This window comes from Anthonomus grandis, chromosome 7 (assembly GCF_022605725.1).
Source record: "Anthonomus grandis grandis chromosome 7, icAntGran1.3, whole genome shotgun sequence".
Classification (NCBI taxonomy): Eukaryota; Metazoa; Arthropoda; class Insecta; order Coleoptera; family Curculionidae; genus Anthonomus; species Anthonomus grandis.
Window position 1 is genome coordinate 31074226 of NC_065552.1, and position 25158 is coordinate 31099383.

At 32.6% G+C, this 25158-nt stretch overlaps 1 protein-coding gene and 1 non-coding gene across 2 annotated transcripts in view; one reads left to right on the forward strand and one right to left on the reverse strand.

The window, feature by feature from the left end:
• LOC126739010 (protein kinase C, brain isozyme) overlaps positions 1 to 25158 on the forward strand; it is a 103536-nt gene that overhangs the window by 12498 nt on the left and 65880 nt on the right. Inside the window, exons 2-4 of the mRNA XM_050444534.1 lie at positions 6184 to 6215; positions 10818 to 10900; positions 19236 to 19347. Of these exons, the coding sequence (XP_050300491.1) occupies positions 6184 to 6215; positions 10818 to 10900; positions 19236 to 19347 (227 nt within the window). The remainder of the gene's footprint in view (positions 1 to 6183; positions 6216 to 10817; positions 10901 to 19235; positions 19348 to 25158) is intronic.
• Positions 24333 to 24404, reverse strand: Trnah-gug (transfer RNA histidin (anticodon GUG)). Its single transcript has one exon. It is a non-coding gene; the product is annotated as a tRNA-His (tRNA).

Sequence of the window (25158 nt, forward strand, 5' to 3'; positions counted from 1 at the left end):
AGCTGTAGGAGCTCTTAACGAAAGGTTATATTTTTTAATAAAACTAAATGCTCAGTCTCTGCCTGCCATTTTTAATTTTGAGGCAAAAGGGTTTTTTATATTATTCAAAGTGGCGTATTCGTATGCTATTTTTCTTAAAGCCTCGAAAGTGAGATTGTAAAAACGATTATCCAAATCTTTGCAATGCTGTACAAGTTGAAGCTCCATTTCTTCTGAAAAAACAGATCTAAACCTTCCTAGCTTTTTCACTCCGTGTCCTGACTTTAACAGTTTTCGTAATGTAGACTCATCTATTTTTAATTCTTTTGCTGCAGTTTGAAGAACCATTATTAATCATTCCTCTGGCAGTGTCCAACATATCCTCGGTACATATCTTACGATCGGTTTTCCTTTTATATAACCTAAAACAAAATAAGTGAGGATAAATACCAAAAAAAATTTTTGATTCTTATGGGGCATAAGTCCCCAGTGCGGATTTTTACCCCACACACTACTGCGGACTTTTTCCCCAAATGTAACGGGCTCACAAAAATATTACCTACGTACAGCTAAGATGGAGGCACTACTCTTTATGCTTTGCAACCAAACTTAATCTATATATTGTAAATATTATAAATGCGTATTTAAAGTAATCAGTTTTTAGGTACACCTTAAATAGTATGATAAAAAAATTACTTGAACAGCATGTAAATCTGTAACTTACCTCATAATTCGCACAATTATTCACCTAAACCAGAAATATTTTTCTCGTCGATACATGCATGTGTAAGGCTAAAACCACTTGTTGCGACATTGTCAAATTGCAACGGATATATCAGTAAAATCACTTTCGGACTTTTGCCCCATGCGACTTTTTGCCCCACTTTACTCTAGATCAGGAAACTGACAAAAAGAGTATAGATGCATTCGAGATGTTTTGCTGAAGACGTTTTCCTCATAATTCCTTGGATAGCTCACAGAACAAATGTGTCAATAAGAATAATTTAATATTAAGAATTGACTGAGACCAGAGCAAATAATAGGCTATTTTGGACAGGTGTTTTGAAGAAACGCTCTTGAGAAGCTTGCGATACAGGGAGGCGTGAAATATGAAAGAGCAAATATTGGCGTCCCACTATGAGAATGTGCAAAATTGATGGATTACTATATTTATTTTGGGTGGTTAAATATGTCGTACCGACTTATCCATAGTATTTTAATATCACATTGTAACAGAATTATTATATCCTCTGTATGATGATAACGAGTTTCAAACAAATATATCTAGAATATCTCCGTTGATACATTTATCATTTTTGTGTTATTAACATAGTAGCCAGTGATGTCGTCAAACACCCAGAAATTCCAATCAATATAGAGTGGATTTAAGTGTTATAAATTTCTGAGATAGATGTGATATAAATTCTTAAAAATCTTGTTTTTTTATGCTTTGTTTGTTTCTAGGTTTCGTTCGTACCCCATGATTTTTATTCGGGATTTTCTCACCTTTGTTATGACACTATCATAATCCATATGCTTGTTTATAGTTTTTTAAAGATATCTAGGTCTCTTCTATTGTTGCCACATTTTACTAAGACATGATAAGAACAGTTATTTATATTAGGTATCAAAATCCATAATGATAATCAACATTAATAAAATGTGACATTTCCATTATATGATATAAAACACAATTACTTTTATAGTTATAAAAGTAAAACTACCGATAATAAGACATTAATAGTTCACTATTAATTTGTCTAACAAAAAATAAATAAAATAAGTCGCAGGCTGTTATACCTTCTTTATTTATTCAGAAACATTATAATATCAAATTAATAAGTAGGTATCCAAACAAAGTAACAAAAATAGCTTCGGGAAACTTATAATTAGAGGATCGATCGAGCGAATGTAATCCAGTTACCCATGTTGCATCCTGTCATCGATTCACTGGATCTTTTATGCTACCACCTTTTTTAAATTATTTTATAAACCTGTCGAAGCGTTGCGACAACAATAATAAATAAAATCTATTTTTATTAATATTATAGGAAAATTACCCATTTTTATTATACATAAAACACACTTAGTATCATGTACGATTTACGTTAAAACAGATAAGTTAAAACCAAATTACCGCAGGATCGGTTTGATTTAATACCGATTAATTATGGCAGATTGTCTTATTTTCTACATTCTATATATTAGCAAAACGCCAACAGGCATTTAGTGATAACAGCATTTATTTACATCATTTATCGAACAAAAAATAACAGGGCATTTTATCTATCAAATGCCACATTAAATATGTATAAGCTTTTTATTTGTTTAAAAAATTACCTGCGTAATAATTAAATTTAAGTCATAATGAAAACAGTAGCGTAATTAGGTAATACTACTTAATGCACCACAGCGTAATATTATGTGATACCTACATATCTTATATTATGCAAATATACTACTGAATGTGATGCTATTTTTATAAGCGTAATATGGAATTTAGTATAAAAAATAAAATATAGTATATAGTTTTTAATTTTAAAGTTTGAATTTCGCGCCTTTAGCTATAACGTCATATGTGCGGACAGTCATTACGTTTTGTTAGGTTGACATGAGTGATGAAGAAGGACAAGTAGAGGTTATTATGATGTGACTCAATTATGGCGAGACGTATTAATTTATGTATTTGAAATTATGGATTTATTAGTTATGAGTTGTAATTTGCGTATTTGTTTAATTAGTTTAATAAAAGGCTATTCTAGAAGTATATAAAAGGTGTTTCAATAAGAACGCAAGATTTTAATTGCAATTATAATGTCACATGATTATGACGTGACAGATCGAAAGTTGACAGATGGGAGCTAGTAAACTTGGAGCATTACCACGAACTTATAAATATGGGTATGTACCGTTTTCAACTGTCAGTACAGGATTGTACTGTGCTGATTTTACTGTAATTTGTCGTTCCGATTTTACACAGCGTGCTATTTTGCTCCAAAAAAGGAACAGTTTTCAGCACCGTTTTCACAACCACAACATAACCTATAAAACCTAACCTATAAAACTTTCGATCAAACATATTTCCTGTGAGAAAGTAAAATACACATGTACTTTTGTGCCTTTTTATTTCTGCAGTGCAGTATGTGCACAATTACGAGTTTTCTCAAAAATTTAAAGGGCTAAAGAGCGCAAATTTGTGGTCCTAGGACTTAGGACTTGAGTGAAAAATATCGTTTTCTTCACTAGTAATGTAATATAATATATTATCTTTTGAATTTGTACCTAGGTACCTGAAATGCATCCTAAATTCCTCTTCGGAATATAGGTTTATCACGTTTTCCAAATAATTTGGAACGCGAATACGGGCCTGTCCTTAAGCCTGTAATTGGCCAATATAAAAGTCTTCTTGGTCCAGTTCATCTTCCTCATTATCAGTTAATAATAAAACGGAAACGGTGTTTGCCACTATCATGGCTGCTACATTATTGGGGTTCATAGCCATAGTTATTTTGAATAATTTATGTTTTGAACTTGGAAAATAATTCGCACAAGGTAAACAAGAAGATTCAAGAAATCAACATCAACAATACTTCTGACAGTTTTGATATTCCCCCACTATTTTACTGTACCTACAGTAGCTTTTATCCCCAGTCAATCCAGTAAAGATTAATGACGTCACTGACGCATTTATGACGTCATTAAGTACTGAATCAGTAAACTGAAATAAATATCGGAACGACGTCCAGTAAATTCAGTACTGACAGTTGATAACGGTACATACCCTTAATATATTTTTTGTTGGCAACACTAAAAATTTTCAGAGTGACCAACATCAAAAGGACACAACTACTACAAAAATGGCGGCCACCATGCAGTGGTCATTTTTATGTATCGTGGCCATATGCATTAGCACTCCAGGTATATTTATAAGTTCGTGAGCATTGCACGTTCTAATTATCAAAAATTATTATCAAAATGAAAAAAGTTTAATTGCCACTATTCGTAAAGTGCGTCCAATGTTTGGTGGAAATAAGGTTCCTAATTCATTTATTATAAAAAGAATAATCAAAAAATTGAAAAGTATTGATTTAAGCTCGTAGAGGTCTTACTAAAGATTTACAGCTGCATGCCCACAAAATCCATATATTTCAACAATCAAATAACTTCTTGGTCCAATCTGAGAATTCATCAATTGAACCCTTGAGCAACCTGCTGATTTTCCAAATAAAATTGTTTTTAATGATGAGGCCCATTTTCACCTCGATGGCTTTATTAGTAGGCGAAACTGTAGTATTTGGGGCTTGGAAAATCCACGAATGATTTATTAAAAAGCAATGTATTCACAACGTGTCAAACATCATGGTCTGGAGGAATAATTGGACTGTTTTTCTTCGAAAACACAGAAGATAATGCAGTTACGAATGATATCGTGCTATAACAGTTTCTTGTGCCTCATTTGGAAGCAGGACGGTGCTACATGTCATACCGCCCAGTGAAACATTGACGATCTTTCATGAATTTGCTCCTGCTCTTGTGTTATTGAATCTAATGATACATTACAGAAACGTTTCTTTCTGGATTGCTAGGCAGTATTTTAAGATTTATTCAAGGACAGTCTTTTTGGGAAATAAAACTTAAGTACTCTGTTTTTCAATAGTTCTATAAGAGACAACTTACAATTATCTTAATTTTTTCAAGTAGTAACAATTTTGTTTAAGGCTTTAAAATACTACATTACTCCCAAACCTTTAAAGCAATAAAAAAACAACTTGAGGCATAAATTTGACCCTAGATCTAATCGCACAACCTAAATGACGTAGTTCTCACTGGTCATTTTCGATCCTTTAAAGCCACGCGCCCCTAGTTTTCCTTATAAACTATTTTAACTGTAATAACGGTTAAAATTACGTTAATCTCCATCCTCAAGGTAAACCTTCATAAATATATCCAGTTAATTTGAATAAAGTTGATAAAGCCCAGGCAACACATACATTGAGACAAAATATAAAAAAATCTAGACAAATTTTAAAACACACTTCTTATATGTTGTCTATGGTGTCTTAAGACCTTAATGGAGTACTCAAAAAAACATGGCTAAAATATTTTTGGGTTGATGATAATGACATGAGAAAATTATTGGATAACTATTAAGTGTTATCTATTTATAATAAATCAAGATTTAGACGCCTTTATAAATTTTTATTAGAAGATGCAAGTTTTATTCAGTAAGAACTCGTGGACAAAGAATATTTAATAATGGCTCAATATCGACTGTTTGGCAGGCTACTAATTAAATTGTCAATGACATTTTGCTTAATTTGTAGTCATTGCTCTTGAACAATGGATTCCAGAATTTAATCTGGTTAATCATTTGCTGTTAAAAACCCTTCAATAAGAACAAAATTTGTTCAAAAGCCTATTGAAAATTCAGACTCAACCATCAAGGTACCCCCTTAGTACCTGTAAACTTCTGTTTGTAAGCGAGACGCGTTGCCAGACATTCGCCATGACTGAAGCCAAACCTTGATTCATTCAGAAGAAGAATGCATGCTCATTTACGCTCTTGCCAATCCTAATCTTCTTGTGCGATATCGCATTAATCACATAATGAAAGTTTGAAACTTAGATTATGGATTAATAACTCAAAAATCATTTGGACACAATATGTTGTTTCAAAAACGAAAATAATTTCACTTTTTGTATTTTTTTTCTTATTTTGACCCACTATACGATACCACCATCTAAATTAAACAGGCCAAGGGTGATTTTTTCTCGCGTTCGACCTTCTTGTAAATCTCTTGTAGAAATTCAGTAGTAAATTTCTGTTTTACGTGTTTCAAGGGCTCTAAGAACGATTAATTCATATATATTTTTATGAAAATTTTGTTTTTTGTTTGAATTGCAAATGTGATTTTCCAGATCGCCATAAAACTCGGCTTACTTTATTAATTACCGTACTGTTTATATTTAAAATAAATATTTGCCAGTAACTTGTATACATTTTTTCCCGTATATATTATGTTTATGGAGGCTTTTCAGTAATTTTGTTGATATATTATTAGAGAGGTAATAAAATGAATGTGTTTTGTTGGTAACGATGTTGGTATATTACTGTATGTGGTTATCGTCAAGAAATAATGTTTAGTGTAGTATACAGTTTTTTTTAAATAAATGCAACACAATTAACTATTTAATTTGTTTCAGGGGCTTCGGAAAACAAGGTTACCAGTGTCAAGGTAAGTTTAACCAAAAGGTGTGAAGAGAATTTTCAATAACATTTTGGTTATTATACAGGGTGGTAATAAAAAAAAAACCCAAACTTTACCCCCATGGACTCTAATCATCGAAAAAGCAACAAGCTCGATCCCTTATTGATCTACCTAATTATAATTTTCTAAATCTTCCTGGGTACACACAGTATATTTCGCATCCTAAGAAAAACAAAATGCCCTATAAGTAAATTCTATAACAATTTAATTATTTTAATTTCCTTTTTGAGTCCATGTGGCACCATCTAAAAGTAGTACTTCGAAACATAAATCAGGGTCACTGGATCCGAAAAGGTACATAGAACATTCGAGTGAATATGCATTGAAAGAAAAATTAAACAAAATAAATCGATAGTCGTATAAAAACTAAGAATTCCAAATAAAGTATCAAAGATAACCTGCGTTCTTGTATCACAATACAGGTGATAGTTTTCTTCCAAGATTTGTAGGCTTCGTATTTATTTACAGAGAGTACGTCAAGGTTCGATTAGGATAAATCTTCCAATACAGAAGTTCAAAGTTTGGCCTTAAGCTTATTACATTGATTGGGTTCTTCAGAGAACTACTGCTTGCCTAAAAGCTCTTATTATCTTGTTTGACTTTAAGAGGAGGAAAATATAAGACTGGCTTTTAATAGCAGTCCCGCTGATTGTATTCAAATATTAATATTCATTTTAGTTTGATCATTGCCATCCATATTACGAGTGTCTCTTTCCTGTACTACTGTAGAATTTATCAAGGACATAGGTTGTCAAAGTTTTTATCTTAAACATCTTTTTGAACAAAGTGCTCGTAAACTTTTGAACAAATGGTATAAAATAAGAATGGGATCTTCTAGGTTGAACGGTTATGCTCTGAAATTTGTAATGTTAGATTCTTATCTCTTTCCCAGTACTCCGGTATTAAAGAGAGTAGAAAAAAAATTGAGCTAATTTCATAATGGAAAAAGAATATCACAGTAAGGCTTAGCCATGACCAAAATTTCCTTGACTTCCGCAGACATTCTATTTGAAAGCAGCTCCTTTGCCTGAAAGGTCCCAAAATGGTTTGTTCTTTAGCCTCTCCCTTTCTGATTATAAAAATACTTATAGAAAGGTTTAAAAGAACGCATAATACAACGGAAGAATGTTGACAAATCACAAAAAGATCGTCTAAGTAATGGTGTTTAAGAGAATCTTTCTTTGCTTTAAAATGAGGATAATTTTTATGAATTTGTGTATACTGACGATGAACTTGTGACAGTTTAATATTTGGATACTAATGTCATTGTCGCTTCTGTGCCTTTTGCAGTTTAAATTGACGATGATGAGGTTCAAAAGGACAAAGATAAGAAAATCTGTAACAATGGAATCGATCCCTATTTCTATCACATCAGCTGCACTCAAATACATTAACGGTATTTTCCAGTTTCTTCAGTCGCAAAATACACCACAACATAAATCTGTTCGTTTAGCCAAAGTGAAAATTAGTTCAATAAACATCGTTTATCGCTATCAATTAGAAATGTTTGTAAAAATAGTTCTTAATTATATTTTTCATTAAGCAACCAATTACCATCATTCTAAGCCTTCCTATCTCATTTTAAAATTAAAGCAACAATAGTTGCTATGCAGTATTGTCTAATTAACGTCAGTTCAACGTTAATTTTTCTCGAGTGCCAAACACGCAGCCCAACGACACCCCCGTGAGAAATTTCGTGTTCGAGGGCCGTTCTCTCATTCCGCATTTCACATGCGATAAAGTTCAATTTGTGGAAAAAGGAAGTTGAAAATAAAGTTCTAGAACGCTGTTATGATGATTTTAGATGATGTTCCTTAGGTAGTAAGTTTTGTTTTCTTGTATCATAAAAAAGTATAAATCTTTAAGATCTCAAGAAAATGTGAATATAGGTATAGTACATATTGCTTACAAATGAAAAATACATGTTGGCCTTTTTGAGGCACTGTATTGTTTTATTATTGTGACAAAATATGGAAAAGGAGCAAAGTTCTATGAGGAACATGATATATTGAATTTAGTTTTACTGTTTGACCCCATTGGCTATTACATTGTACAGAGTACATCAATTAAGAAGAAGATACTGGGTGCTTGGATGGCCTCTAAGATAACCTCTGTCTGACAGATTAAATTGTACTATTTCGGTTTCCTGGCTTTCTTTGACTTATTCCCCTCTTGAAATCATATTCCATCAGTATCCATCTTGAAAATAGTGAACACTTTTGTTTGAAAGTCACTACGATAGATTTCGGCTCTTGACAGATCTGTGTGGGCCATTCTTTAATCATCTGTGTATTATATTTGCAAATCCTTCCGACATCGAACCTTTGTGTTAGGCCCTTCATGCCTACTTACCATATCAACTCTAAACAAATCTCTTAGCCATAGAGTGTTCTCCGGATTTGTATTAAGAGGCAACAAAATTGACGTTTCCCTCTACACCAGTTTGGTGATGGATGTATATCCTGCTACCCCAGGTCGATAGTGCCATGTGGCGCTATCCTTCATCCTTACATAGGCCTCCCTCTGACAGTGGCAGTTCCGGCAAACACAGGATGATATTGAGCGATGCACCTGGTGTGGTTCCCATCCCACATGTAATGCTGGAACAGGTCAACCTTTGCAGTCTAGCTAGTTTTTGAACATTTGAAGCCTTGTTTGTTGTCGGCCATCACCACGCAATACATTATTCCAGATCTAACCACAGCAGTATCTGAGTGTAGGATATTGGCTTTTATACTCCACTTCCTACGGAACTTGACATAATCATCAAATGTAAGAGCTCTTATAAGAATAAACGAGGTCTGGCTATTAAATAACGAGATATAATAACTGGTTATGAAAAATGGTTTTATTTTTCGTACTTACGTTTCAACGTATATTATTCTCCATGTGAATGCTCCCCTGCAAAATATTTCCCTCACCACACACCTTTCCATACGTTTTTTCCATTGATCGCAGCATTGCTGGAAATCTTGTTTGGTGAGGGCCTCTCGACTCAAATCGGGTACCTTTCAAGGCAGAAGCAAAATCCACGGCTTATTTTTCCACAAATCGGGCTGTTTCTTACTATCTCGTTCTCCCAGTGGTGCCAAAACTGACAAATAGTGAGTCTGGTTAGCACTCTGACCCTCTAGATCTCATTCAGTCATTATGATACTGTTAATGTCGAAAAAAAAAATTAACATTGCCTTGAATTTTGATTTGCACATCCTTGCTTTTTTGATTCTGGGCGATTCAGATATCTTCCAATACATCGATAGCCGCTTTGTTTTAACATCGTGTTCACGTGTGTCATCGCAAGTAATAATGTTTTTCATTAGTCCCGGATCTTCTTCTAACCTTTCAAAAAAATCTGAGCAAGCCTGTTAAAGTAAGAGCTTTAGGTCAGGGGTCAGGTTTTTTGGCACCAACTTCGCACAGACTTTTGTCATGTGTAATTCCTCATGTAAAATTGTTCTAACCGTTTCTTCATCAGTGCATAGTGTGTTTCTTCGGCACAATTTGGTTGATTTTGGTCACTGTTTCCGATGTTGAAATACTGACAGGGCGACCTGGGCGCTGATCATCTTCAGTGCTCCCTCGATCCTTATAGAAATGCTTATATCACTCAAAAACATGCGCACAAGAGAAAGAATTGTCCCCATAAGCCTCTTGCAATAATTTATAGGACTCGGTTAGAGCCTTTTTCAATTAAACGAGAAATTTGAAAGTGATACGTTGCTTTTTTCTTAACACATGGTTTTTGGCACGAGAAAAAACACGTTCGTTTCAAACCGCTAGTGCCTAAATACTATTATAGTGACAAAAACGTGTTGTGGTACATAAATAGAGAAGATTTCTAGCTACCCAACGCACTACTTGTTTTTTCCCACTCCTCTAGGGCGCTCTCAAACTCTAGTCCATTTTAGGAACTGATCTTATCTAATAATCGCTTATATGTATTTTACGATATTAAGGTTATCACCTAACAACAATATTTATCATCATCATCGTCATTTGCTTGGACATTATCATAATCGTCAGTGGGCGCAACAAGACTAAAGGAAAAGAAAGACAGATTTTTGCAATCTCGGTAGATTCAATAATTTTATTTCTGTTCAAGAATAATTTGGCATATAGGAATATTAAATATTGTTATCTATAAATATTTGTTTTTTCTGCCTTTTTCAGCTACTCTATATATCCAAAAAGTTTTCAAAAATAATTAAATCAACAGTTTCTTTACTCTAATTGAACTTTTGCATAATTTTTATCACATTGTAATTTACAAGCATTAAACACCATATTTTATAACGATATTAAAAAAGCAATATTTTACTTTTAATAAAGTAAGCTGGAAACGATCCGGAAGTTTATAAGTTTCCTATCTCCACGAAACTTTTTGATTACTTCGAACGTAATCTGAAACTTTTCTATACGTCTGGAAAAGTCGAAATGCCGAATAATTCTGGAAAGTTTAAATTCAATGCCACTTGTTTACTTTCAGTAATTAATTTATTTAAACTAGTTTTATTATAGACTTTTAATTAAGTTTAAAGGGGTTTTTAATTATTTTTTTTTAATTTTCAGTGTGCAGCTTCGTTGTACACAAGCGCTGCCATGAGTACGTCACATTTAAATGTCCTGGGGCCGATAAAGGAGCTGATTCGGATGTAAGTAGATTAAATATACTAACCAATTTTAATGCCGATTCAACTATGTGTATCATATATAAATGCAAACAAAAGAAATAAATAAGTTCAAGCAATATGCGATGTTAATAAATTTGCTCAGGTTAAGAAATAATCTAAAATAATCAATCATGGTTCCTGCTAAGTGAGTTGGACGTGAGGTCGAATAAAACTCAAGTTGTAGATTTTAATATCACAGAATTTCAGATTACCATATTCAACAACAATTAGTCAGATGAAACCATGGACAGATATGAGATATACAGAATCCAGACAACCTGTGAAGATAAAACTTAATGAATAACGTCGAATCACATAGATTTTTTTAAGAAGAACCAATACAATCTATAGGAATCTTGCATCGATCTTTCAGAACACAATAGTTTGCATTGCTTCTTGAATGTGCAGGCAGGCCTGAAAGTACTTGCTTTGATTTAACCCCAAGATTAAATTAAAGCTAGAATAACTGCCTGATAAAATGTAATGTTAAAGTTATGTGAGTATGTACCCACAAATGAGAAAGAGGATGAATTTACTAGGAGAGGATTTGCTAGTTCCATTATTGGACCAGAGTAGTTTGTATTGAAAGTGCCAACGAGCACCACATGCGCAAAAATAGGAATCTGGGTTTCGAGGCCACATCAAATTTACTGAATAGAAATACGATAAATGAACAGGGACAAGGTGTTTATGAAATTTTCTATAAGCAAAAAAACACCAGAGATGTTCTAACGTTTACAAGAAACAAAGTCTGGATAACTATAAGGCTTCGAATGGAATACATGGCAATTAAAGAACACCTTGATAGAGTTAGTGTGTACAACGGAAAACAGCATCTAACACGTTTAATAGAGGAACCAAAAATTAATACCATGACAATCAAAAATCTGTACAGGCTAGTGCAGAGCATTGTTAGGCTGGGTAAAATTTACAAAGATAATAAGATATAATGAGGTAAGCACAATAGGTCTGTTTAGGATGAAGTGAACTCGAGAATAAATACAATTCCCAGGAAAGGAAAAAACTTCAAATGTAATCTATTATCACTAATGAAAGATGATTGCTGATGATTTTTTTAGATGGAGCTGGAGAACCTATCTATCCAAGAGAGCCTGTGAATAACTTTATTATTTGGGATGTTTCTTCCAAATTTTGATGCTTCGAGAGATATGTTGTCTTCACAGTAATTCTTAGAGAATACTTTAAACAATTTTTAAGTCAAATTGATAAATGCAAGATATCGATCCTAGTGCTATCTATAATTTACCATATTAAATCTATATAAATAGAAGTAAATCTCTGAGCTAATAAGTTGAGACAAGAAGGTGATAAAATAGACTAAATTATTTCTTTTATAATTTGTTGAACTATTATCGGTATTCGATTTATTTGGATTTCGAGTAAATTATTGAATGGAGCAAATATATTAGATATTAAAAATTGTATGATCCTCATTTTTCAAAGAAGACAAACGTATTAATTATTTTTAATTGGAACCCAAATTCATTTAAGATTTGTAATGTTTAGTACTTTAGGCAAACTAAATCTTGAGTTTTCCGAGTGCGCAAAAAGTGAAGAGAACTAGAACTTAGAAAAACGAAGAAATTTTCCTTTTAATTAAAGAAAATCTTAAATCTTTGCATCCATTATATATTTTACCTAAAGACTCTACCTTTACGTAAAATATATAAGACAAACATATTAATTTTCTTAATTAATATTATGTGTAGTTGAGCAACAAGAAGTATTGTATGTCTATCGAATCTGCGGCTACAAAAAGAATTTGGATCAAAATTTTCGAGGTTGTCATTTCATTTTGAAACTCATTGTTGTGCAATCATAAAAAGATATGTAGGAATTGTTACATGATCTTGAAAGTTATTTTGATATCTAATAGCTACATTTTCTTACATCTTGATATAGTTTAAAGTTAACATTTTTCCAAAGATCTAATCCGTATCGGTTAAATTTGCAACGTCATGCAAAAGAGGCGTATTGATGAGGTCTTACAGCATCCAATTGGTTGCTGGAGATTGGAAATTGGTTCCTTGGTTACGGAGAAATTCAACTCGCGATTGGAGATACAGGGTGACAATTTAAAAACTTGAAATAGTTTGAAATTAGTTTCTATAAATCTTACCTGCAACCCCTGAGACAGGGTGGAATACATTAATACCATAGGAAGCCATTCACCAATACCATAGAAAGCTACATTTTAGAAAATTCTTCGCTAATTCTCAAGGAAAACAATAAATAAAAATACTATTTTGATTTTTTTATTATTATTTAATTAAATGTTGAAAATAATTTCCGATATTTTGTAGACAAATCTAAAGCCTACTTCTAAATTCTTCACATAAACATATATTTACTGGATATAGCACGGAATTCCTGCACTATTCTATGCTGGAGTTGTTCTAGTGAATCAGGTTGCGTTTTAAAAACCACAGATTTTGGGTGACCCCATAAAAAAAGTCAAGTGGTGTTAGGTCCGGGGATCTAGGTGGCCATTTAATAGGACCTCTTCTTCTAATCCAGTGGTTAGGATAATGATCATCCAACCACTGCCTAACGGGAACTGCATAATGAAAAGGTGCTCCATCATGTTGGAATTGTAGTAAGCCTTCTTCTAAATATAAATTTCCGTGTATGTCCCTCTGAATTCCCGCCCTATTAGTAGTTCGATAGATCTCTGTAGCATTTCAGCATGCATGTCGTCATTTAAGTTTTCTGGTATAAATATTCGGCTCCAATATACCAGCCCAAACATGTTATTGCAATAATACAGTAACAACAGTTTTGCCCTAATAACATGTCCATTTAAATAAAAGGTACACTCATCACTGAATCAAATAGTTTAAACTGGATTCTTCTGTTCTTAATGTCAGTATTTTTAGTTGATAGGAATGCAAATTAATATTTATAAACAACCATTACAATACAAAATATCTAGGGGCTTGCCTGTATATCAGTGGCTATTAATTTAAACATTTAATTAAATAATAATAAAAAAGTTCAAAAATGTATTTTATTTATTATTTTCCTTGATAAAAATTTTCTGAAATGTAGCTTTCTATATTATCATTGGAAAGTATTTTTCAAGAAACCCCTTTTGTTCTATTTAAGATTTTAGGGGTGTATCTCCCCCTGTCCAAGAGGTTTCAGATAAGGGTAAGATAATATGCTTGTTTTTGTTTTGCCTTTGTTTTACAGAAACGCAAATTACAATTATTAAGTAAACCTCTTAGATTAATGTAATCGAAGCAGGTACTATAAGTAAGGCTATAAATACCAAGTTCACAGAAAATAAAAGTCAAATAATGTCGTTTTGCATAACATCATTTTATTTGTCCTGCTAAGCATTTCCATTATTTTTTAATAAAGATGTGATATGTTGCTTAAATCGCAGTTTGTTATGTATCAAGACACCCACAGCGTTGCAACTTTTTCTCTAAGTATATATTATGTTACTACGAATGTAAATATCTGCCGTATATGAAGTAACATAATTTGATAACAAGGAATCAAATCACATTTTAAATTTGCATGACAATTCTACCTATTATCTAAAAAAATTTTATACATTCTTAATAAATCTCTAGAAAAATATCAAATGCGAAAAAAACAAAAATGTATCAATGTATCTTCCTTTTTATTTTTTCCGCAATAAAGTGACCGCAGTTTTTAGTTTCTTTATTTACCATAGAAGTTTTAATCGACGAGTTGTAAATCGAATATTATACCTAATTAATTAATCACCGTTTTAATACAAATGGTACGAAATGTGAAAAGATACCGAATAAATTTAAATATAATATAGTATTTAAGTGGGAAAAGGTGTAGAAGTTTGTTTATGTATCGCATGAGAAAATTCCAATATAATTAACTATATCCGCCTTACTATTAAAAACTAAAAAAACAGATCCGTAATGTGACAAATACAAAACATTTTATTAATACAGAAATAATAATTTAAAATATTTTTATTGTCAAATTTTATAAACTAGATAAATCTATATTATTATAAAAATTGGTAATTAATTTAAAAATACTTTATATACCAATTTTGTATCATAATATATTTTCGCTATGGCTCACAAAAAAAGTACCCTAAGCATATATCTACAGTGTCAATGTGAATATCTAGCAAAATAAAATAGTTGAAAAAACCCGGTTTGGAATATCTGTCAAAATAATTCCAAACAAACTACATCAAATCAAATAAAGTAAGAAAACGATATTTCACGACATAAAACTGTCAATAATAAACTGACGAACAGGCAGAATATACTGAACCGGTGCTCCAACTTCCTGAACATTTAATAAATCATCCACCAGACTCCTGTTGGCATCAATATCCAACTGATCTTCTAGTTTTTCAACAAATAGTAGTTAAATCTTGGTTTCTAAAATTTCCAAATAAATATTGCCATTGAAATTATTATTAATAGACATTAGCCTGACAACAGTCTCACCTTATATTCCTCCTACTCACACGTTTATTCTTTCTTTATACTGTAAATGTGTCATTCCCTAATGTGGGTTTTCATCACTACAGGATCTGCAATTATATTTATTGATAGAACCGTTAAATGAAATATAATGGTTGCTGGCAAAAATATTCTTCAAACATTTCTGTTTTTTCCTCGCAAAATTGGCAAAATTATGCTGTATTCACGCAACTCTGTTTAGGTGAATAAAGGTGTAAACACTTACAATTTTAACTGGTCTTTTATAGATAAGTTGCACTAGTCTTTTACTATTAATTTGCACTGTAATTTTTAATAATTAGCTATTTTATGCGAAGCGGAATAAAATATTGTTTACTATTCTGCGAGCCTACAATATGATTGATAATTGTCCTGATAATTAGCTCCTTGACACTTCCACCTATACCGCTTGATCAAATAATCTTCCTAAAGCCCTCTTCCTATTTGTCAGATCCGTATTTTTCAAATTTGAGAATCAATTTTCTGACATAAGTGTGACTTACATATTCTCCAGGGTTTATGTTTCTTAAATGCTTCATTGATATGTTATTGGCATGACGTGAGTATTTTTAGCAAGATCAATTATGTTTTAAAGAATTTGATGAAATATTTTTAGTAATAAAATAACCCTTACCAATAATGTTTTTTTAATTTATTATTTTTAAAAAAGAATCTAAAAAAACGTACAAAAAAAGCCTTTTACACTACAAGTTAGTATAGGTAATTTCCTTGTTTATAGATTTATTTTCTCGTATACGTATAAAATGAACAGCAGGTAATTACAATTTTTATTAATCATTTTAATCCCGGATATTGAATTTTTACGATCGGTTTAGCCGAATATAAATTAGTTTATTCTCGAATGTATGAATACGGGCCCATTTCGAAATAATAAAATTCTTTTAGCTTAATTGCCAAATTGCAATTTTATGATGAAAAATGGGAAGTTTTAGTTGCTAATGTTTGGCTTTATTATTAGGTAAAATACCAGGATGTTTATAATTTATTGGTTTTTAAAAATCCAATTTTCCGTTTCAAATACCCACTTATCGCAGATTTTTTTGATTCATATAAACTTTAAACTGGAAATAGAATGAAATTTTAAACAAATGATTTTATTTATACGAAGATAGCCCAAAATAGATTTTATATTATGTATATGTTACAAACCATATGTAAAATATAACAGTATATTATACAGTATACACTATTTATTTAAAAGGGGGAATTGAGTTAGCCTAAAAGTGAAATGGTGTCAAATGATGTCCAGAACGAACCCGATAGCAACCTAATCCACCAATTATATTACCGTTTAAGCAAGGCTTGGTCCAAAAGTTATTAGTTTAGGAAATAGAAGGTATTGAAAAGCATGACTTGAATCAGTCCAACACTGTAAAATTGGACTTAAGACTAAAATTGTTATTTTTTGGGACAAGAGACGATAAAATACTATTTTTATCTAAACTCTTAGACGTCACCTTTTTCTGTAATTGCCTAATAAATATCTCTTCATATTCGTACGTGTTACCATCTAACGTCTCATTTATAGAATTTAATTGGCAGAAGGTGATCCTGATCGACGTATGGAATTCTGCGAAGTAATGACCGAGAGAATAGAACGCTAACTTGCTTATGTGAAGAACGGTGATAAATGTACTTTTTTTTGAAAGTTAATGTTCATGTCCGTTGTTGGAGCGAGGTAATTCCCCACATATTTCGTGAAACACACACACAATACCCAGAAAAAAATTAATGTGTAGGCTGGCATATTAAGGAATCACATTGTTGGGCCTTTCTTTTTAGACCAAAATTTGTCAAGAGAGCTTAACTTAAACATGTTGGAAAATGCAGTAGAACCACTGATCCTTAAGATTATTGAAGACAATCCTGATGAATTTGAGTTGGAAACAGTTTTTCTATAAGATAAGGCACCGCCTCACTTTAGCAGAAATGTTACAGAATATTTGACTAATACTTCCCGTAATGGGTGGATTGGTCGTCGAGGGCCTACCGAGTGGCCAGCCAGACCACCCGATCTTACACCTCTTTTTTTATGGGGCTACTTGAAGCAGCCACAGATGTTGAACTGGTTCAACATCGAAAGAACTAAATTATGATGTTCAAAGAAGTAAAAAATAATCAATAGTAATATTTGTATCTCTACCTCAGTTCGGTCTGTCTTAAAGAATACTAAATGCATAATTCTTGTGTAAACTACATTAGAAAAAATTAATTTTCATACTATCCAGGCAGTAGTTATTTTTTTAGGAGTATAAATATGGTTTATAGTCATATATATCCCCATCTCCATCTGATGATGTTTCTTACTTCATTATGCAAACTATATCAGCAAAATCTAATTTTCTCCTGATTGAAGAGAAACAACAGGAAGTTAAAGAAAAACTATTTATTAGACCCATATTGTAATACGTAACATTTAATTAGTTATATCAACTTATAATTTAGATCTTCATTTAAACCTCTAAATTAATTAAAAGTCTGAAATAGTCTTTGCTTACTTGAACCCACAGATTTTGAACCAGAATCTTCGATCAACGTCAAAAAATAATTGATGAATGTCGCAATATTGATGTTGCCACTTTCCAAAATGTTGGTAAAGAGTTTTCCAATAGATTATTTTACTGTGTTGAAGTTAATAGCGCAAATTTTCAACATTTTTTGTAATGCAACAATTACATTTCTGTATTACTTAAAGCTTAATTATTTTAAATGGAAACAATTTTTTATATAAACGCATTCAAAAGATAAGAGGGGGGAGGGGGCAAATAAGAGCCGCACTGTATATAATAATAGGTATAATAGTGGCTGTGCTGCATCCGTGCCCCTTTTCGAAATCTCATTAATTACAATGAACAATTTTATTTACTGTGAGATCTCTCACGATGATGATGTTTTGTTGTACGCATCATGGTGCGACTGGGATAAGTCCCCTTTTCATTGCCTAAGATTTCTGAAATGCAAAAGAGAGATGTCTACGCAATTGAGGACGATATAGGCGGTTATAGACTGAATATAGGTTTGGCAGATCCGGATAGGCCCTTCTGAAGAGAGGACGGATAGCTTCTGATCGAGGACAACACCGAAACAACAGGCCTGAGTGGACCATCTGAGATTATTGGTATTTTAGATGACCGCGTGATACTCTTGACCTTCAGTCTCCATTAATCCATTCAGAAGTAAATTAATGAGAGCTGTCTTTACAATCGGAATTTTATTTTACAACGCTTTGTGGGAAGCGGTTATCATCGGTGTACTGCAGCAAGATTAGTAGTTACTCTACAATTGAGGCAAATCATCCATAAAGATACTAAATAAAAGAGAGGATGTGAAAGCATCCTTGGGGAACTCGTGCTTTTGTAAGGCGGTAGGTGAATGCGAATCCGTCAGCCCAGACACGAAATGATCGGTTGTTTAGAAATAAATGAACAATTTAATTGAAGAAGGTACTCGGAAAAATGGACAGGGACAAATTTAACGATAACTATATGTATATTCTTATTGTTTATTATGAAATCGGTAAAGTTGTCAAAGATGTCCATGCAAAGGATGTTTTTATATGTAATAAAGAATTCATCAATTTAAAAGAAAATTAGGATCCATATAAGCCATGATACTATTTTTTAAGGTGCACAATACATATTTGTTAGCAAATCAATGAACAACATTAATTTATTTAGATTATAAAAGATATCAAACAAATCTATAGTATTTTTATTTAATTGTTTCATGTTAATAGATAGCATATTGATTTAAAAAAAATAGCAATGAAATAACCAGTTCGTATAATTTTTATCCTCATTTTTCAGGACACCCGAACAAAACACAATTTTAAAATCCACACATATTCGTCTCCTACATTTTGCGACCATTGCGGATCTCTGCTTTATGGCGTCCTGCATCAGGGCATGAAGTGTACAGGTAAGAATCAACAAAAACAATTATATTATAAAATGAACTTAAAGGGACAGATAACTAAACGAAACTCTCTATTAATTATAGAATGTCTCTTAGATTATAGATTTTTTTTCAATTTTTTTAATCTTGAAGCTCCTACGTGTACCATCAACTTATGTCAATACTTTAAAAGGCTAGAAATAAAACGAGAAGCACTTAGCGTGCAAAACGTGACTATTTCTTATTATCGAGCAGACATTACCTGCCATGTATAAAAAGGGGAAATTACAGTAATGCGCGTTACGATACTCCGGTGAACCGGAATAAAACTCAGAGGTGAAACGAGAGGCCCTCTAAAATAATTGAATTAACAGCGCAAGGTGAGAGAGTGCACTTTTCTCCAAAGCTTCGGGGTTCCGCTTTTAAGGTTTAACATCCATTTAAAGGATGTAAAGATTCGCTTCCATTTGCGAAGTGTTCAAGAATGATTTTATAAAAAGTTCCATTTTCGTTTGATTTATCATAGCGAAATTCAAAATCAACAAAATGGGGATACTTAAAATTATTAAGGGAAACAGTCAGTTTAAACAGATTTCTTTTAATTACCGTTATTATCCTTTATTCTGTCAGTTGTATTCTACAGGGTGGTCCAGTTTGGAAAGCGGAAACTTAAATGACTAAGAAAATCTCAAATAAATACCATTTTGTTATATAAATTATATAAAGTTTGATTATATTTCCAAAACTACTTTAGATATTTAATTGAAATTAGTTATATTTTGATAAGTAGCAAAGGTAGATCTTTTTATGAAAAAAAATATTATTTTACTTCAACTAGTACCGTGCGTACATATTTGCACAATTTTATTGGAAAAAAATGGTGCGTCACTGGGTTTTCTCCCATCAAAGTTTTTTTTAGAATCTTTATTATAGTTTACAATAAAAAATTGCGTTTAAGTTTTTTTATTTGATTTGCCGTTTGCCACAAAAAAATTAAGATACATACTGACTCCAAAAAAAAAGTAACAAAAACGAAAATAAAAAACTTATTAAAATTTTCACCAACAATAACAAATGTAAAAAAATAAATAAAATTCAAAAATTTTTAACAATTTAGTCCGCGATGGCGTCTGCGATATTCACGAACTGCTGCTTCCACATTTGCATCACAAAATTCGTTGAAAAAATAAATATCTGCGTATTCGTTTGTTTAGATATTTTTACCGTATTACATAACTTTAATCGCAATGTTAATAATAATTATTTTGAAAATAAATGCCCTAACATTTAAAACACTGACAGTGTTTATATTTTTTGTTTCATAGCCTACTCAAAAATGTTTTAAAAAAATTAGGTCTAATTGCCTAAGGAATTTATTTTTTTTAGCAGGTTACGTATTTAATTTAAAAAAATAGTAATTTTTTGTTGCAAACTAATCAAGGACTCTAAAAATAATTTTTATTTAAAATAATATCAGTGACGTAAAATTTTTGTCATTAAAATTGTGCAAAGATATTTCCGTACGCACGCCACTGCCCAGGTAGCAAAATGACGCCTTGAGAACGTCGTTTTTCGTACTTTTTGTTCTATTTGACGAGTCATTTTGACGTCCTTACGACCTTAAAGTGACGTACAATTATCACATCCAAAATGACGTCTTAAGAAACGTCGCTGAGAGTTATGATGACAAAATTATGTACTGAAAAAACTCAATATTTACCTGTGGTAAAAGAAACTCATTTTAAAGACCAGAAAGTAGACGCCAAATAACGTGAAATGACCAATCAAAACGATATAAAGACGTCTATCATTGACGTCAAAGTCTGTGACCTAACTGCGACCTAAAAATGATATCGCGTAAAGTCATTTGACGTCAACTTGCTACCTGGGTAGTAAAAGTAAAATAATAAAGTTTGCGCTAAAAGAGGGCATACCTACTAACATAGACTACCTCCGACGCTTGTATATCCGTTTCCACGACGTCTATGGAATTGGTGCAGCCGAAGTGAAAGAAGAGCTCTCCGCTTTTGGATCCTTCTTTTCTTCAGAAAAAATTTTAAGGCTTCAAAAAATACGAGAAAGTCAATCTAATTATTTTTCCAGTGGTTCCTCATCTAGGAACAAACATTTTTAAATAACGTGACGCGACCAGAGGATCAAGCACCCTCTAATAAATCGGATGATAGCAAACTTAGCGTATTTCTTCTTAACATTCAGTCCTTAAGACACAAAACTAATGAATTATTTCTTTTATTAGAAGAGCTAAATTTTCCAGAAATAGTTGCTATAACCGAAGACTGGCTAAACATTGATGAACCTGTTTTTGTTCAAAGTTACACTACAATAGCAAGATTTAATTGTGTTTTGTGATCTATCCAAAGCATTTGACTGTGTGGATCATGGAATACTGTTATCTAAGCTCGATAAATATGGTTTTAGGGGCGTAGCGTTGCGATGGCTTGAGTCCTATCTATCAAATCGTACTCAGAAGGTTACAGTGTCTGGGCGTTTGTCTGCTTCTAGATCCCTGAAATGCGGCGTTCCCCAGGGTTCAGTGTTAGGACCACTGTTATTTTTACTATATGTGGATGACTTGGGTTCATTGAAACTGCATGGCAAGTTGGTTCAGTTTGCTGATGATACCACCATACTATGGAGCCATAAAATATATTAAGACTTGTATCCTTGAAAACCTTCAGATTTTATCAGGGTGGTGTGCTTCCAACAGGCTCGTGTTTAATGTAAGAAAGACGTCTATTATGGGGTTTAAGTGCGATGTTCAGGGTCTGATGTTTGACGAAAATTCCCTCTTGCAGAATAAAGAGTGCTGCAAGTTCCTAGGAATTACCATTGATGGTCGCCTTCGGTTTGAAGATCATATTTGACATTTAGCTGGGAAATTGTCTTCTGGATGTTTTGCAGTAAGATTTTGTATCGATTTCTTCGTATGATATTTATTATTTTATGCGTTACTTAATTTTAATTGATTGTATTTAAGTATATAGTTAATTAAATGGTTTTGTATCATTCCACGAATTATATCAATATGTGTTAGGATGCTTATTCAATTGAAATTAAAACGATACTCAATATGCATGCTTGCCTGCATCTGATTTCCAGGCCAGATTCCTCATCAGTCATGATGCGATTTATCCGGGATCTGGAATTCATAGAAAATTATTCACCTTTTTGTAAGACTTTTGCATCAGGGCTAAACTGATTAGTAGTTAGACACATTGCAATTTTAAAAAACCCTTAAAAAATTGATAAAAAAAATCTTCATAAAGTTATCTGTTATGATATGTCTACCGTATGCACCTTACATGTTAGTGGGTTTTCTTTGAAAGTCTTTTATAGTTTTGATGAAATAGGTTTCTGATGATTGTCACATACTGAGAAATAATTTGTCTTCTTCTTCTTCTTCTTCTTCTTCTTCTTCTTCTTCTTCTTCTTCTTCTTCTTCTTCTTCTTCTTCTTCTTCTTCTTTTTCGCGTTCTATTTCCTCGTCACAGGTTCGAACTCATCGAGGCAATGCTCACTTCATTTATATGGCTTCTAAACAATTGTTTTAATTTTTATCCAAATGAATCTCTTAAGTTCTTAACCTAAAATGTTCTTCTCCCTTCTTGTCTCATTTTTCTTTTTATTAGGTATGTTTGGAGTCATACATATTTCGGTCCTCTTCGGTTTTTAATATTACTTCCTCTTTTGGATTCTCAGACGTAATTCAGTGTAGGAGACTTTATAGATTTATGAAATTTTCAATAAGGGTCGATAACGCTGTCTTTCAAATGCCTCAAGCTCTTTCAATTCCACCTTTCTCAGCGCTCAAGCCTTTGCAGCAAAGACAAGACTTAAAAATATTGTATCACTAATCAGATAATTTAAAATTACTCTTTTTACTTGTTGGTGTATTATATTCCGAATGTATTTTCACTATATAATATCTACGTTTTCCGTTAATACAGCCTTAATATTAATATTTCAGGGGCCGTATTTTTGAAACCATTCGACGTTGATTCGCATACGAAATTAGAGGATTTCGCACGAAAAATCGATATTCGTATTTTTGACCGCTTCGTATGCGAACTTTTTCGCATGCGGTGTCTCGAATGGGTATATACCATTCGAATTTCAAAGTTCGTGTGCGATTCTGCCACTTGTCTTGTTTTGATTTTAAATTAGCTTTGTTTTTTTTTTTAATTTGTGAGTTGGTTACGTATTTTTGTAGTGTTTTCTTGTTGTTTATTGAAAAAAAAAACAATAATCAAATGGCAAGATTAAACATTCTTGTGCAAAGAAACGTCGTCGATGCACTGGAAGAGACTGAAACTCTGTCAGATAGAAGAAATAGGATGTACTCTTTATTTCTTGACCCATTTGAAATGTATTCAGATGCTCAATTTAATAAATTATATAGATTAAGCAAACCTATTACGATAGAATTGATGTGCTCTTTATGAGCTCCAGAGACTGTGTAATCTGTCCCCTACTTTTATCCACAAGGCTTGTGCAGGTTTAGCCGAAAAATTTTGAGTGAATTTGCCCGACCTTAATTCCGGGGGCTCTTCCATAAATGAAATTGGTTCTTTCTTTTGCTCACTCGACACAAAACCGCAATATTTTTTATTATTTGAATTCATTAAAAAAAAAAGTAAATTCGCAAAAACCCAAGAAACGCCATGAAAAAACCTCAAAATTCCCTGATGTTTTTAAACTTAAATTTTAGGTTAGGTTACAAAATCTTTATCATCTTTATCCCGGTTGACACGGCCTCCAATAGCACTCGACTTTGCTACGTTGCCACTACATTTCATGTTCGCATGCGAATGAAATTTCGAATGCTGTTCAAAAATGCACTTTTTAATTCGTGTGCGAATTTTGCCGCTCGACTTTGTTCGCATTCGAAGATTCTCGCATGGTTTCAAAAATACGGCCCCAGGTTACGTTACATACCCTGAATAAAATACTCTTTAAATTAAAAAAAATAGTCTCTTCTGTGACAATATTGCCGTGACCAGGATTCGAACCTGGGTTACTACGGCCACAACGTAGGGTCCTAACCACTAGACGATCACGGCTACTTGGAGACATGAAAACCAATCTACTTTCATCAAAATTAAGATATTCTCATCTAGTTTAACAATCAATAGACTAAAAAATTAATCGACTTTCATTTACCAATTTTGGGCGAGTCATTCTGATCTCGGTGCGTTCAAGGTGAGGCCAATTAGGGCCATCAAATGAGAAAAAACTAATTATATATTATAGTATATAATAAGGGACGAAAGGTGGTGATTTCAGACGAGTGTTTGACGTTTAAATTAACAACAAATTTAATGTACTAATTGAAATCTTATTGTGACCTTAAAACCGACGCATTTTTTTCATTAATTTTCGCGTATTTTTTAAATCTAAAGGTTCCTACAGACTCGTTCTTTGCCAGCCAGTTGTATCGCCAGGATTCGTAACCTCAAAAACAGCAAATACCGTAGTGGTAGAAGACCGTTGTATTGCATAGTCCTACTAAATATCTGCTGAAGCTTGACTTTTAAAACGACGTTTCGTCAGTTGATTTCTATACTAAGAACCACTTCACACACCTTTTTTTTCACCCGTTTATCACCGAGATTCGGAACGTCCTAGACAGCACCCAATAGGTATCCGTACAATCTACCATCTATATCTCATTTAACCAAATATATAACCATATGCCTGGCATATGCAGAGGCAATATTCCTGGCATTTCTTTAACAGGAGTAAAGTCTTCTTGTACAACCGTAACTTCAGTAGTACCGCAAGGTTCTCATTTGGGAACGATTTTGTTCTCAATCT